This window comes from Camelus bactrianus, chromosome 20, assembly GCF_048773025.1.
Source record: "Camelus bactrianus isolate YW-2024 breed Bactrian camel chromosome 20, ASM4877302v1, whole genome shotgun sequence".
NCBI lineage: Eukaryota > Metazoa > Chordata > Mammalia > Artiodactyla > Camelidae > Camelus > Camelus bactrianus.
Genome location: NC_133558.1, coordinates 20,416,143 through 20,429,810, shown reverse-complemented (window position 1 = coordinate 20,429,810; position 13,668 = coordinate 20,416,143). Strand labels below are relative to the sequence as shown.

Sequence of the window (13,668 nt, the reverse complement as noted above, 5' to 3'; positions counted from 1 at the left end):
GGACAGGATGAAGGGTGGGGGGCCAAGTCTCATTCAACCTGGGGGGGTCCCCTGTCAGCAGCTCCTGTCCGGCAGCACCTCCGGCCTGGCCCTGCAGGAGTGTCCTGGGTCAGTGGGAGGGTGTGGGCTAGGCCTGGGCTCAACGCCCAGATCACTGGACAGGGGCCGCCTGGGCCACAAGCCCAGGCCTGAAAGGGGGGAAGAACCTCACGTGTCCAGCCAGGCTCTCCCCCTTCCCCATTACTGTGTTTGGGGTGAAAACAGACCAAGTAACTACGGCAACCTGGAACCAGGGCCCCCAGGAACTAGGCCTCACCTCCTTCCAGAGGGCAGTCCTGGCTCCTCCATCAGCACTTCCTGTCCCAACGTCCCTCGAGCCTTATCCAGCCTCATCCAGGCGGTGAGTGCAAGGAGAACAAGGAGTTTGGAGGCAGACCACCTGAGTGGGAGTGGGAGTCCCTGCTTTGCCTTTTATTAGTGGGCCTCCTTAAGAGGTAACTTAAACACTCTGAGCCTTAGTTTCCTCATCTGTGAAATGGGCTACTCCTACCCACGTCTCAGGGTTGATGTGAGGATAAAAGATGATGTTCACAGTGCCTGGTCCATAGTGGGCACACCCTCCCCTCATCCCTTGCTCCTTTCTCTCTCCATTTACCTGTCCTTTTCTCCTCTGTTACACTTTTAACCCATCTGGGTCCATCACTGTTTCATTGTCCCATTGCTTTTTCTCTTTCCTGCCCCACCCGCCCCCACTGCTCGGGAAAGTGTTTGAAGTACTGGCATCAGCCTGGCGCTCTCGGGTGGGGCCTGCAGCTCCTCCTGCGAAGTGGCAGCTAGGGACAGCTGGCACTTGGGTGTGAACCAGGCAGGAATCAGGCTCTTTTGGACCAGGGAGTGGGGTGGTGGGAAGGCCCGAGAGGGGTGTGAAGAGGAGGTCAGTCGGCTGCAGGGGTGAAGGCAGGTCTGTCTGGGCTGCCGCCCTCCAGGCCCACGTGGGTGTCCAGCCACAGCCCCCGTTTGGTCATCTCAGCATGCTGGCCACTGTAACTTAGTGCCTCCTGTTGGCTCCTTCCTGTCTCAGGCCCTCTTTATCTTTCTGTTCTGCTTTCCTTCCTCAGAATCCGCCTTTTGTTCCTCTTACCACCCCTGACGCACTCTCTCTCCCTCTTCTCTTTTCTCTAGGCTTCTTTCCTGCATCGCTTTGCCCTCTACCCAGCACGAGTCCCCGCCTTCTCTTTCTGACTCTTTAGTCTGTTCATCTGTTGTTTCTCGCTGTTTTTGTATTTCCCCTTCCTTCCCCTCGGCCTCACTATCTGCTCCCTTTCTTTTTTCGTTGTCTTCTCATCCCCTCCCTCTGCTGACCCTGGACACGTCCTCCCTTGTCACACCACCCCCTCCGTTGCCCTCTCCACTCCTTTGTCCACATTCCTTGTCCCCTTCCACGACTTCCTCTCTTCTCCCCACCTCAGCCCTCTCCTCCTTCCTCCCCCCTTCTCCCTTCACCTCCCCGCTCCAGTCCTCTGTCCTCTTCCCAGCTGCGGGGCCGGGACTGGGGAGCCTGACACGTTTGCCTCATCGTTCTGCTATGGCTTCTGGATACAGCACATCTGGATTCCGGGGCCCAGATGTGTGGTTGCTACAGCGACCTCAGTCCCTCTGGTAAATACGGGCGCCCACCCGCCCCAGAGCAGAGAACAAAATAATTCTGTGACTTTCTTTTGTCACGGGATAGAAATGTCCTCCCTCCTCCCTTTTCCCCACACCCATGGCTTCAGGCAGAGGAAGTCCAAACCCTTCCTCCTGTGGCTCTCTTGCCCCCTTTTCAGCCTCAGCTTCTTAGTTCTCCCATGTTTCATCCCAGGCTGTCTTCTCTCTCCACGTCCCCCTTTCTCACCACCTCCCGCCTCCAAATCTCAATAGTGGAGTGTTGACCCTGTGACTTATACTTGGCAATTTCTTCCAACTGAATCTACATGGTAACTGGATGCAGAAAGAAGTTTCAGAAATCCAGATCATCCACCCTTCCTTCTCAAACAAGTCCTTCCAGAACCCCCTTCATTTGTTTCTGCCCGAAGTCTTCAGTCTTCCCATGGCTGTTCCTGGAGAAAGGGAAGGAACACAGGCTCTGGAATCAGAAAACCTGGGCTGAGGCCCACCCTCACCACCACTAGCAAGGTTGCTGGGACAAGTCCCTGAGAGCCTGGGAGCCTCCAAGTCCTTAGCACGAAGTGGCACTAAAATGCTGCGGTGTCAGCGCTTTGTAAACGGAAGCCCAGTACAACTGTTTTCTATCTTCCCCTCCCTGGGACCGCTTCCTTGGATTGCAGCCCCGGCCTCTCTTCGCTGCCTCTCCCATCCCTCAGGCCCTTGCCCTTAATTGCCCTTAGTCTCCTTTGTCTTCCTTGGCTTTCCCTTTCCTACCATGCTATACCTTATACCCCACATCCTCCCGAAGTCATGACAGGAACTTGGAGGTTCATTCAAGGATGGAGGCCCAGAGCTGAAGACACCTGGACTGAGGATTCAGAGAACAGCCAGAGCACCTGGACAGTTCTTGACGACACCTCAGCCTTTCTGCCCATCACCCAGGACATCTGGGTGAAGGTGCCCTAGCTCTGACCACTGGACTCCCTGCCTTCCCGCTGGGGCTCCCTGCCAGGCCCTCTTGCCACACAGCCTTCCCTCACAGTCCTTGTACCAGCAGGCATTTATCAGGCACCTGCTCTGTGCAAGGCCTGCTGCTTGTCTGATAAAATGCAAGCATATAGGAGACACGAGCTCCTCCAAGAGCCTGAAATCCAGGGTGGGAGTCAAATTTTAGATAATGATTATCTGAAAACCTGGAATTACATCTCTGTCAGGCCTCCGTGGCTTCTTCAAATGCCTTGTAATCTTGTAAATGTCTGGAATCCCACACCCCGCTCTGACTCCAGCACCCTGTCTCTCCCCAGCAGTGGACTTTCAATACCTCAGAGCTGTCCTTCCAGCTCTTGCTCCTCTCCAGGGTCTCCTGGCCTCTCTCTGGGCCAAGTATACCTATGGTGAGCATACATCCTAAATAATAAAACCGAGACGTAGGGTATAGGATGAAAAAAAAAAGAAAGACTATGACCATGGGACAGAATTACTGGAATTGGGGGGTATCAGAGAAAATGTTCTCTGTGCTGTCTGCTCCCCCATAAGATGCTGTTTCAGACCCCCTTCACCTTTTCATCTACTTTCCCCCAACCCCTGCCTGCAAATCTGAGGGAAGCCGTTAGCTATTCCAGGCTCTGGGGGCCTCAGGCCAACGCAGAGGAAGGAAGCTGAGCCCAGCTCTATCCAAGATGCTGACTTCATCCTCCCCATCAAAGCCAGGAAAAAAACAGCCACAGACACACGGACACACACGGGGACACCCACGCGAGAGCCCATGCGAGCCTTTGCCCTCAGCCCTGGGAGCTAACTAGGCAAATGGTACCACCACATGCTGTCCCAGCATGACCTGGGAACACCACACACCCACGACCACGGGGATCTGACTTGGGGTGCTGACACCTGTGCCCCAGCCCAAGCAGTGGAGTCAGGCACGTCCAGGCTTTCACCCATCACCTGCGACTTGGCCAAGCTACTCCTTAATGGTGAGGATTGTAGCTGGGCAGCAAGAATTAATCCTCAGGTTGAAACCTGGGATGGGGTCTCCCTCAACCTGGATAGTTCTCATCTGGCGTAAGTCTCCTTTTCAGCCCCTCATCCAGGTAGCAAAGCATGCAGAGAAATGAGGCCAGAGAAACAGCACAGCAGCCTGATTTGGGTGTGTCTGCACCCCTGCCCTCTGGTGTCAGTTTTCCTATCTCTGCCTGAGATCAAAGTGACCTTTTACCCCAGCCCACAACTCTCTCCCTACCCCAGCCCCTCTTCCCCACAGGACCCAGACATTAGCCTCCTTCCACTTTTCACAACTTAGCCCCACCATTTCTGCCCCTGCCTCTAGCTCTTTCTCCAGCCCTAAAGCTTCCTCCTAACTTGCAGGCTTCCCTTCCCTGTCTCCCCTGAACTCCACCATCTTTCCCAGATCTTCTATGACCCAGGGTTCAGCCAAGCCCTTGTCCAGCCAGTGCCCAAGCCTCATCTGCCATTTCTCTAGGAATTTGCTGAGGTGGGAGAATCAAAAGGGGCCATTGATCCCGAGCTGAGAACCAGAGGTAGACCGAACAGTGCAGACATTCGGACAGGGACCAGGCAGCATGGAGGCAGGGCGAGCAGAGACAATAGAAGAAAAAGAGATAGCGCAGGTGGGAGCAGTTGGGGCCGGGCAGGGGCAGAGGTGAGGACAAGGAGTCCTGGAGAAGGCTCCATGTTGGAGAGGGATTTAGGCTTGGGAGGGAGGTTTCCCCCTGTCATCCTCCCACTTTGGTCCCTGCCCCGCACTGCCAGGAGACAATTGGTGGTGAGGGGGGATGAAGGAGTGGGTGTTGGCCCAGACAGATCGGGCAAGATCCAAGCTGGAGCAGTGTGGCAGCTGGGGAGGGTGGGGAGGTGCAGGGGAGGGAGGAGGGAGAGGGGCTGGCCATAGGGAAGGGAGTTGGAAGAGAGGAGGAATCTGGTCAGAGAGCTGGAGCAGCAGGTGGGGAAGTGGTGGGGGGAAAGGAGAAAAGGCTTGAGGGATGGGGATGTCTGTTTGGATAAAGATTAGGGTGAAGAGGAAGAGTAAAAATGGGATAAGAAAAGGACGTGGGAGGTCAGACCAGGGGCGAGATGAGTGTATTGTGGGACTCAGTGATCCCAGACAGGGAGGGGGGTCGGGTTGATGGCAGGAGAGGGGGGTGGTATGTGATGACGTTGGGAGGGCCTGGCAGGGGCGGGAGGGTGGGAAGACCTGCCCTATCTCCGCTCCCCTCCCTGACCTCATGCTGGTCCTCCCCTTCTCCTCCCCCTGCTCGATGCAGGCTCCCTCCTTCTCACTGTCGCTGCCCAGATCGACTGTCGGGTCAGTGAGCCCCTGCTGCAGGGAATAAGCAGGGGACATCCAGGGAATCCAGGGCTGCCAAGGGGCACCTACCACCCTGCCCTGAGCGCCCCCTTCCCAAGGTCGGAGACAGAGCAGGTGCAGAGGGACTGCAGCCGCTTGTTACCCAGGTAAGGAACGGTGCTCTTGGGAGACAGAAGAGCCGGGAGAGGTGAGGACTTCTGTCCCCACACCACAGGTGAAGGCTGACAGGAGAGCTCTCAGCAGAGCCTCCCAGAGCAAGGACTTTCCTTTGGGGCAGAGGAAATCGGACCATGCACTGGGGACTGGACTCCCTGTGGAAGGTGTGTCTGGGAGGTGGGTCAGTGCATGTGTATTTGTGTGCAGGGCGGCGGGTGCTGGGGTTTGGACAGGACCCGGTGGTGGCACCAAGGTGGCAGTGGCTATCGGTGAGGAGGGGCTCTGGGCCCCGGAGGGGTTGAGGCTGGGGGAAACCAGGGACCAGGCTGAGCTGGTGGCCAGCTGAAGGAGGAAAGTGCTGGTGGAACCCCAAGTGCTGTGGCTGGCGAGGCTGAGCCAGAGCTCCAGGAAGGAGCTTCTTTGAGCATCCAGATGGGAGCTCCCCAGGTGACAACACATGGGTTACAAGGCCTGGGAGGGAGGTCTGGGGGTCTTGAGCCTTTAGGAAATGCTGAAATGGAGCAGAGTCAGGACTCCCAGGTCTGGGATGGGCACGGAGCCTGCAGAGAGAATCCTAAAACTTGTTCTTGGCAGAGAGCTTTGCACCCATGACTCACGGTTCAGCGGGGCTGGGATGATTGAGAGATGCCTCCAGGGTCACAGGGCTCCGTCTTCATTCCGTCCCCCTTCCAGGCTCTCCCTGCTTCTGTCCGTCTGAACCTCCCCCTACACGTGACACACCCTGGGTGGGATGGGCGGGCCCCTTATCTCGCCTGGAAAGAATTTAATGGCTTGGAAACAACTGGAAATGGAACTGAGAGGAACTACTGGGAAGCAACTCGGAAACACGGAAACACCACAGCTGCTGTGTGTCCACTTCCAATCCCCACCCACTTCCCAGATCCTCAGCCCCCTCCCCTTTCCCTGGCCCTGCCTCCAAACCCCTGGGGACCCAACACCTCAATTCTGCAAACTTCCTTTCCCTCAAGTCCTGCCAGGTCACTCAGTGCAGGACCAGAACCCGCCTTCCTATCTCTCACTGACTACCCCCACCCCCCACCCCGACTCTTTCCCACTGGGGGTCTGGAAATCCTTTCTCTTAATTTTTACATTTCTCTGGCCTATTAGCTCCCCAGAATAAGAGGCATCTGGTCCCTCCAACTCCCCACTCCTGGTACCTTATTGCCACCTGTTTCCAACCCAGTATCTGGAACCCACCCTCATCTCCCTCCTTCATCTCACAGTCTCGGAATCCTTCTACCTTCAGTCCTCTGGTGGCCCAAGGAGCAGAGGGAAGCATGGGGATGGGACCAAAATCCCCCCTCTTAAGAATATCCCTCAAGGAAGCCAGCTCTTTCCCCACCTCTTGAGACCTACAGTCCCTGATGAGCAAAGTGTCAAAGTTGGCTATGACGTGAATACCCAGCACACTGAGTCACAGCTTGGGAAGATGCCCCCATCCCTGCCAGCCCTCCAACTGTGGGGAGGATGCCAAGAGGGTGAGGCCGCATCCCCTCTCCCTCTCGCTCCACTGCACAGAGGCACCCAGATGCAGCGGTAGGAGGGATGATGGGGGGAGACACAAGGGACACACAAGTTTTCTGTTTTCCTAGTGCTGAGAGAAGAGCAGAATTCTGCCAAGAATTGGGAGTGAGGAGCTGCCAGGCAGGAGATGGGAGGTGGTGGTGGGGGCAGTGGAGACTCGGCAGGAGAGGGGGACAGGGATGGAGGCTCTGGGGGTATGGTCTGTGGGGACCACTCCTCTTCTCTCAGACAAGCATCAGTACTTTCCCACTTCTTTCCTTCCTGCTGCAGAGACCCTCCCCCTTCAGTCTACCATGTGGAGAAAGATGCAGAATCCAATTGTGGGGGGTAGGGTTGCTGGACAGCTCTCAAAGGCCTCCCCAGGTGTGGGGCACCCGTATCCTCTGCTCCCCACTGGAGAAGGACCTCCTGTGTGATTCCCCTCCAACTAAGTTCTTTGACTCACACAGCTGCCCTCTAAGCCAATGAGAAATCAGCTTTTTTAGGCATCACTTGATGAATGGGTATGAAGGAAATAAAGAAGAAAGAGACTGTGTGTGTGTGTGTGTGTGTGTGTGTGCGCGCGCGCGCACACGCGTGAGCCCAAGCACACCGTCCAACGTGTGTTCCTGCAAAGATGCAGGCTTCCTTGGATGAATATGAGTATGTGTATACAAGAAGTATGGTTATATTTGTGTTTGTGGATGAGTGCACTTGAGTATATTTGTATGTGTACGTGTATTTGTGTGTGCACGCACCAGTGATGTGCACGGCCTCAGACATGGGGCAACAGGATTGGAAGGTAGAGCCCACTTCAGACCCCAGGCTATGCTCCAAGCTGAGGGGAGGGCTGGGGGACCTCTCTGCCTGGGCTTCGTTGGCCAGGTTGCCTTTCAGTGTGGAAACACTCTGTCCCTGTTGTCCAGCTCCCCTTCCGTCTCTTGTGGGATGGTGGCAGGGTGTGATGGCTGGTAGCCCTGAAAACTCCTTTTTCTCAGACGCAGAGGAGAATTTTAAGAGTAAGATGCCAGGAAATGTGAGCATGCTGGGGGGAGATGCTGGTCACTGTCCCTTCCCTCCTCATCAGTTAGCATTTCCACACTTACCTTACCCTCCTTCCTGCTCTAGCCTCTCTTGTCTGGAAGAACTGGGCACCTGCTGACACCTCTCCTTCACCCTTCCCCTGAACCAAATCCTGGCCTGGCCACTCCACACTCCTCTGTTACCATAGCACCTCTTATGGTTCACCCTGAGCACCCCACTACTATCCCTCTCTAACCCTTGTCTCCCTGTGCCCCCCAATTCTTACCTCAGTGGATTCCACAAACTAACACAACTGGGTAACAAGCACCCAGATCAAGAAACAGGATATTCTTTGGGTCCCAGAAGTCCCCCACCATGCCCCTTCTGGTCACTACTTCCCCAGGAGTACCACACTTGCGACTTGTAACACTACAGAAGAATGTTGCCTCACTGCATGTAAATAGAATGTTTCAGCATGTTCCCTTCTGTGTCTGACTTCCCTGCTCCACCCCGTATGAATGAGACCCATCCATGTTACTGCATATTGTTGTAGTTTGTTCTTGTTGCTTTATTTTATTCCACTGTGTGGACAACCCAGACTTTATGTAATCTGTTCCACTGATGTGAGACATTTGGGTAGTTCCCCGTTTGAGGCTATTGTGAGAAGTACTGCTAAGGTGGGTACGTTCCTAGGAGTGGAATTGCCAAGGCATAGCGTTTGCATATAGCTCTAGTAGATTTAGTAGATTGTGCCAAATGGTTTTCCATAGTGCTTGCACCGCGTGGCCCTGCCAGGATCCACGCCTTGCCTGCTCCCTGGTCAGCTTCTGCCCCAACAGCTGTTCCTAACCAACTTTCAGCCCCAGACCCTGTCCGTGGTCCTAGCCCTGACCTTGGTCCTGTCCTTGATTTCAACCCTGATGCTAGTCCTGGGCTTAAATTGAACTATATAAGTTGACTAAATATTTATATAGTCAATAAATATTTATCGAGAACCTACTATGTGCCAGATGCAAGGATGCAGCAACCAAGCTAAAAACAGATACTGTGCCTGCCCCCCGGACCTTCCAGCCTAGTGGGCAAGATTGAGTGTGAGCAAGAAAGTAATAAAATAATCCTGCAAATAAATTTATGATTATCAATTGTTATAAATGCTACAAATAAGAGTTATGTGATGCTGTAATATCGCATGATGGGGAAACCTGACCTGGGCAGGAAAGGTCTCCTGAGGAAGTGATATGGGGCTGAGACCTGAAGGATGAGGAAGCCAGGAGAAAAGGGAAGAGCATTTCACATAGAGGGAACCGCATATACAATGGTCTGGGGCTGGGAAGAGTGTGAGGGACTTAAGGCCAGTGGGAGTAGAGAGAGGGTGGGAAGTGTTATGAGGGATGAGGTGGGAGAGGTCAGCAGGGGCCAGATGATGTAGGGCTGTCAGTGTCTGAAGACAATTTGAAAGAGACACTGAAGAGTTTCTAGCAGGAGAGGGCCATCTAGCTGCTTTTACAAGATTACAAGGGGCAAGAATGGGAGAGGAGGGACCAGCTAGAAGGCAATTGCAGTTGTCAAGCAAAAGGTAGATAGTAGCTTGGACTATAATGATGCTTAGAGGGAGAGACATAAGCAAATTAAAGAGCAATTTACAAGAAAATATGGGTAAATATGAATGAAATATAGTGGTGTTGAATGGGCTGTTTAGTTTCTGGCTTGGAAGGCTGAATGATTGATGGGGCATGAGCTGCAAGGGAGAACACTGAGATGGGGTTGGTTGGGTACAGGGCAGAATGATCATAAGGTCAATTTTAGACATGTTGAATTTGTTGGTACCTAAGAAGAGATGCCAAATAGGAAGTTGGATGTATTGCTTGGAGTTAAGAGGAGAGAGTTTATAAATTGAGATATAGTTTGGAAATTAAAGTCATGGATCTGGATGAAGGTACCTGGCTGTGTGACTACAGCAGTAGGTCTCAACTCCAGCTGGACATTACAATCACCTGGGGAGATTTTAAAAAATACTAAATGAAATTCAGTGCTTCAGTCACTCTAGCCACATTTCAAGTGTTTGGGAGCCAGATATCTCTCCTGGCTACCATATAGATAGCACAGATATAGAATGTCCTAAAATGGAAGATGTGGTCAACAGTGTCCAGTGATTTTGAGAGAGGTCAAGTAAGGTGAAGATGGATGTCTTTTAGATTTTGGGACACTGAGATCATTGGGAGACCTGTGGCAGGGCTATTTCAGGGGTTGAAAGGTGGGGAAGTCAGATGGGAGTGGATTGAGACACACATGAGATATGGGGAAATAGAAACAGCAAGTAAAGATAAATATTTTGACAACTATGGCCATGAAGTAGAGAAGATAGATATCTGGTGGCTGAAGGGAGGGTGAGATTAAAGGGAAAAAATTTTAAGTGTATTTTTGTATAATTAAGTATATTTTGTATGTTAAGAACATTTTGTGCATATAGTGAAGTGCACAAATCTAAAGTGTATAGCTCAATTAATTTTTCAATATGTATACGTCTGTTTTGCCACCACCCAAAAATCAAAGTACAAAATGTTTCTAGTAAGTCTGTCCCATCTTGTATTAGCAAAGATGAGCTCTGCCTGTTTTTGACCCTCAGATAAATAGTATCATTCACAATGTTCTCTTTTGTGTGTCTGGTTTCTTTTGCTTAGCATCCTACATGTGAAATTTGTCCATGTCGTTGCATGTAACAAGAGGGTGTTTTTCATTGTTGTATAGCATTCCATCGTATGACTATGCTGCAATTTACTTATATATTCTACTATTAATGGACACTTGAGGTGCTTCCAGTTTGGGCTAATATAAAAGAAAAGCCCACAAACATAAGCAGGACACTGTGATGGAGAGTAATGAAAGGCTGCCCAACCTGGGCATTAAGGAAGACCTCTGAGAGTCGATGACATGTGAGTTAAGATTTAAACAAGAAGGAGCCAGCCTCTAAGAGCTCTGTGAAGAACATCCCAAACAGAGGGAACATAGAGTGCAAAGGCCCTTGGGCTGATGTAAGCTTATGGTGTCTGTGGAACAAACAAAAGAGACAAGTGTGGGTGGAACAATAAAAAAAAATACATAAAATGTAAAAACAGGGAGCAGGGTGACCAAATGGCATCAGAAACAAGGTAGAGACCAATGCTGCTCAAGGAGGGTGTCTATTAGGGTTGGGCTGAATGTGGATTTTTTTATACATGTGAGTTGGGTACATTAGTTGTGGGTGGTGGGACAATGAGTATGTATGTTGGGGAAGTGGGGATATCCATCTTGTCTCCTTCTCTGTGAAGCTGCTCTCATATGTTCCCTCTCTCCCTGCAGCCTCCTGAATGATGCCAGCTCAATGTTCCCTAGCCTCCAACCTGGCCCTCCTGGTGCTGCTGGGCACAGTCAGAGCAGGTCCTTTCTCTCCACGGGCCAACATGACACTCCCAGCCCCACGGCCCCCTCCCCAGCCAGGGGGCCGCACAGGAGGGGGAAGCCCCTCTTCTCGGCTGTATGAGCACACCGTGGAAGGAGGGGAGAAGCAGGTGGTGTTCACCCACCGCATTAACCTGCCCCCTTCAGCTGGCTGTGGCTGTCCCCCAGGCACTGAGCCCCCTGTCCCTGCTTCAGAGGTACAGGCTCTGAGGGTCCGGCTAGAGATCCTGGAGGAGCTGGTGAAGGGGCTCAAGGAACAGTGCACTGGGGGATGTTGCCCTGCTGCTGCCCAGGCTGGCACAGGTGAGCAGATGATCACAAGAAGGTGCACGGAAAAGAAGGAAGGTGGAGATCATGGTTAGGGTTGGGTGGGCAGCGCTAGTCCATAAAAGACCCTGGTATGAATTAGCAAAAGGCACCCCTTCCTCTCCCTTGGGGGTGGTGAGTGCAGCCCATGGCACAGCTCTGAGAGAGGAGCCACCTATTTAGACATCAGCCCTCTCCTCCCAAGCATATGCTAGGGCACTGTGAGGCCACATATATAGACAAGTTGCAGCTGGAAACTAAGATGGCCTTAGGAAATGAGGCTGGCCCTGCTGGAGGGGCCAACTCACAGGAGCAGCCTGTCCCCCAGAGAGACTGAGGCCCATCTTTCCTTCTTACTCCAGGCCAGACAGACGTTCGGACCCTCTGCAGTCTCCATGGCGTGTTTGACCTGAGCCGCTGTGCCTGCTCCTGCGAGCCTGGCTGGGGTGGGCCTACCTGCTCGGATCCCATGGATTCCGGGGTGTCCCCTTCCTCCCCACCCTCAGCCTCCGGGTCCTGCCCAGATGACTGCAATGATCAGGGTCGCTGCGTCCGTGGTCGCTGCGTGTGCTTCCCTGGCTACACCGGCCCCAGCTGTAGCTGGCCCTCCTGTCCCGGGGACTGCCAAGGCCGCGGGCGCTGCGTGCAGGGCGTGTGCGTGTGCCGGGCGGGCTTCTCCGGCGACGACTGCAGTCTGCGCTCTTGCCCTCGGGGCTGCAGCCAGAGGGGGCGCTGCGAGGACGGGCGCTGCGTCTGTGACCCCGGCTACACTGGCGAGGACTGTGGAATGAGGAGTTGCCCCCGAGACTGCAGCCAGAGGGGGCGCTGCGAGAATGGGCGCTGCGTGTGCAACTCCGGCTACACTGGCGAGGACTGTGCGATGAGGAGCTGCCCCCGAGGTTGCAGCCAGAAGGGGCGCTGCGAGGACGGGCGCTGCGTCTGTGACCCTGGCTACACCGGCGACGACTGCGGCTCGCGGAGCTGCCCGTGGGACTGTGGCGAGGGCGGGCGCTGTGTAGACGGCCGCTGCGTGTGCTGGCCCGGGTATGCGGGCGAGGACTGCAGCACACGGACCTGCCCCCGCGACTGTCGGGGCCGAGGGCGCTGCGAGGATGGCGAATGCATCTGCAACGCAGGCTACAGCGGGGACGATTGCGGCGTGCGCAGCTGCCCGGGCGACTGCAGTCAAAGGGGCCGCTGCGAGGACGGCCGCTGCGTGTGCTGGCCCGGGTACTCCGGGCCTGACTGCGGCGCGCGCGCCTGCCCGCGCGACTGTCGGGGCCGCGGGCGCTGCGAGAACGGCGTGTGCGTGTGTAACGCGGGCTACAGCGGCGAGGACTGCGGCGTGCGCAGCTGTCCCGGGGATTGTCGCGGCCGAGGCCGTTGCGAGAATGGTCGCTGCGTGTGTTGGCCCGGGTATACAGGCCGGGACTGTGGCACGCGCGCCTGCCCGGGCGACTGTCGCGGGCGCGGGCGCTGCGCGGACGGCCGCTGCGTGTGCAACCCGGGTTTCACAGGCGAGGACTGCGGAAGCCTTCGGTGCCCTGGGGACTGCCGCGGTCGCGGCCGCTGCGACGACGGCGTATGCTTGTGCGACGTAGGCTACGAGGGCGAAGACTGCGGCTCGCGCAGCTGCCCTGGCGGTTGCAGAGGTCGCGGCCAGTGTCTGGAGGGGCGCTGCGTGTGCGACGACGGCTATGAGGGCGAAGACTGCGGGGTGAGACGGTGCCCGCGCGACTGCAGCCAGCGCGGCGTGTGCCGGGACGGTGTGTGCACCTGTTGGGAGGGCTACTCAGGTGAGGACTGCAGCCTCCGTACCTGCCCCTCCAACTGTCACCGGCGCGGCCGCTGTGAGGACGGGCGTTGCGTGTGCGACTCAGGCTACACAGGCCCCTCCTGCTCCACCCGCACCTGCCCTGCCGACTGTCGGGGCCGTGGGCGGTGTGTGCAGGGAGTATGCGTTTGCCACTTGGGCTACAGCGGCGAGGACTGTGGGCAAGAAGAGCCTCCCGCCAGCGCCTGCCCCGGGGGCTGCGGGCCCCGGGAACTGTGTCGCGAAGGCCAGTGTGTATGCGTCGAGGGCTTCCGAGGTCCTGACTGCGCCATCCAGACGTGTCCCGGGGACTGCCGCGGCAGGGGAGAGTGCCAAGAGGGCCGCTGCATCTGCCAAGATGGCTATGCAGGAGAGGACTGCGGGGAAGGTGAGTAGGCAGCCTTCCTCGATATGCTTGGTCAGGGAATGAAAAACT

At 55.1% G+C, this 13,668-nt stretch overlaps 1 protein-coding gene and 1 long non-coding RNA gene across 7 annotated transcripts in view; one reads left to right on the top strand and one right to left on the bottom strand.

Annotated features, from left to right (window-relative positions):
• Positions 1–1,512: 1,512 nt before the first annotated feature.
• Positions 1,513–5,897, bottom strand: LOC105074034 (uncharacterized). Its single transcript, XR_835750.3, has 3 exons — positions 5,746–5,897; positions 2,969–3,054; positions 1,513–2,099 (listed from the first exon to the last, which is right to left on the bottom strand). It is a non-coding gene; the product is annotated as an uncharacterized LOC105074034 (long non-coding RNA).
• TNXB (tenascin XB) overlaps positions 4,961–13,668 on the top strand; it is a 49,955-nt gene continuing 41,247 nt past the window's right edge. For all 6 annotated transcript variants that reach the window (XM_074348394.1, XM_074348396.1, XM_074348395.1 and 3 more), the window contains exons 1-3: positions 4,961–5,118; positions 11,015–11,416; positions 11,782–13,620. In XM_074348394.1, coding sequence (XP_074204495.1) covers positions 11,023–11,416; positions 11,782–13,620 — 2,233 coding nt within the window. In that variant the 5' untranslated portion in view covers positions 4,961–5,118; positions 11,015–11,022. The remainder of the gene's footprint in view (positions 5,119–11,014; positions 11,417–11,781; positions 13,621–13,668) is intronic.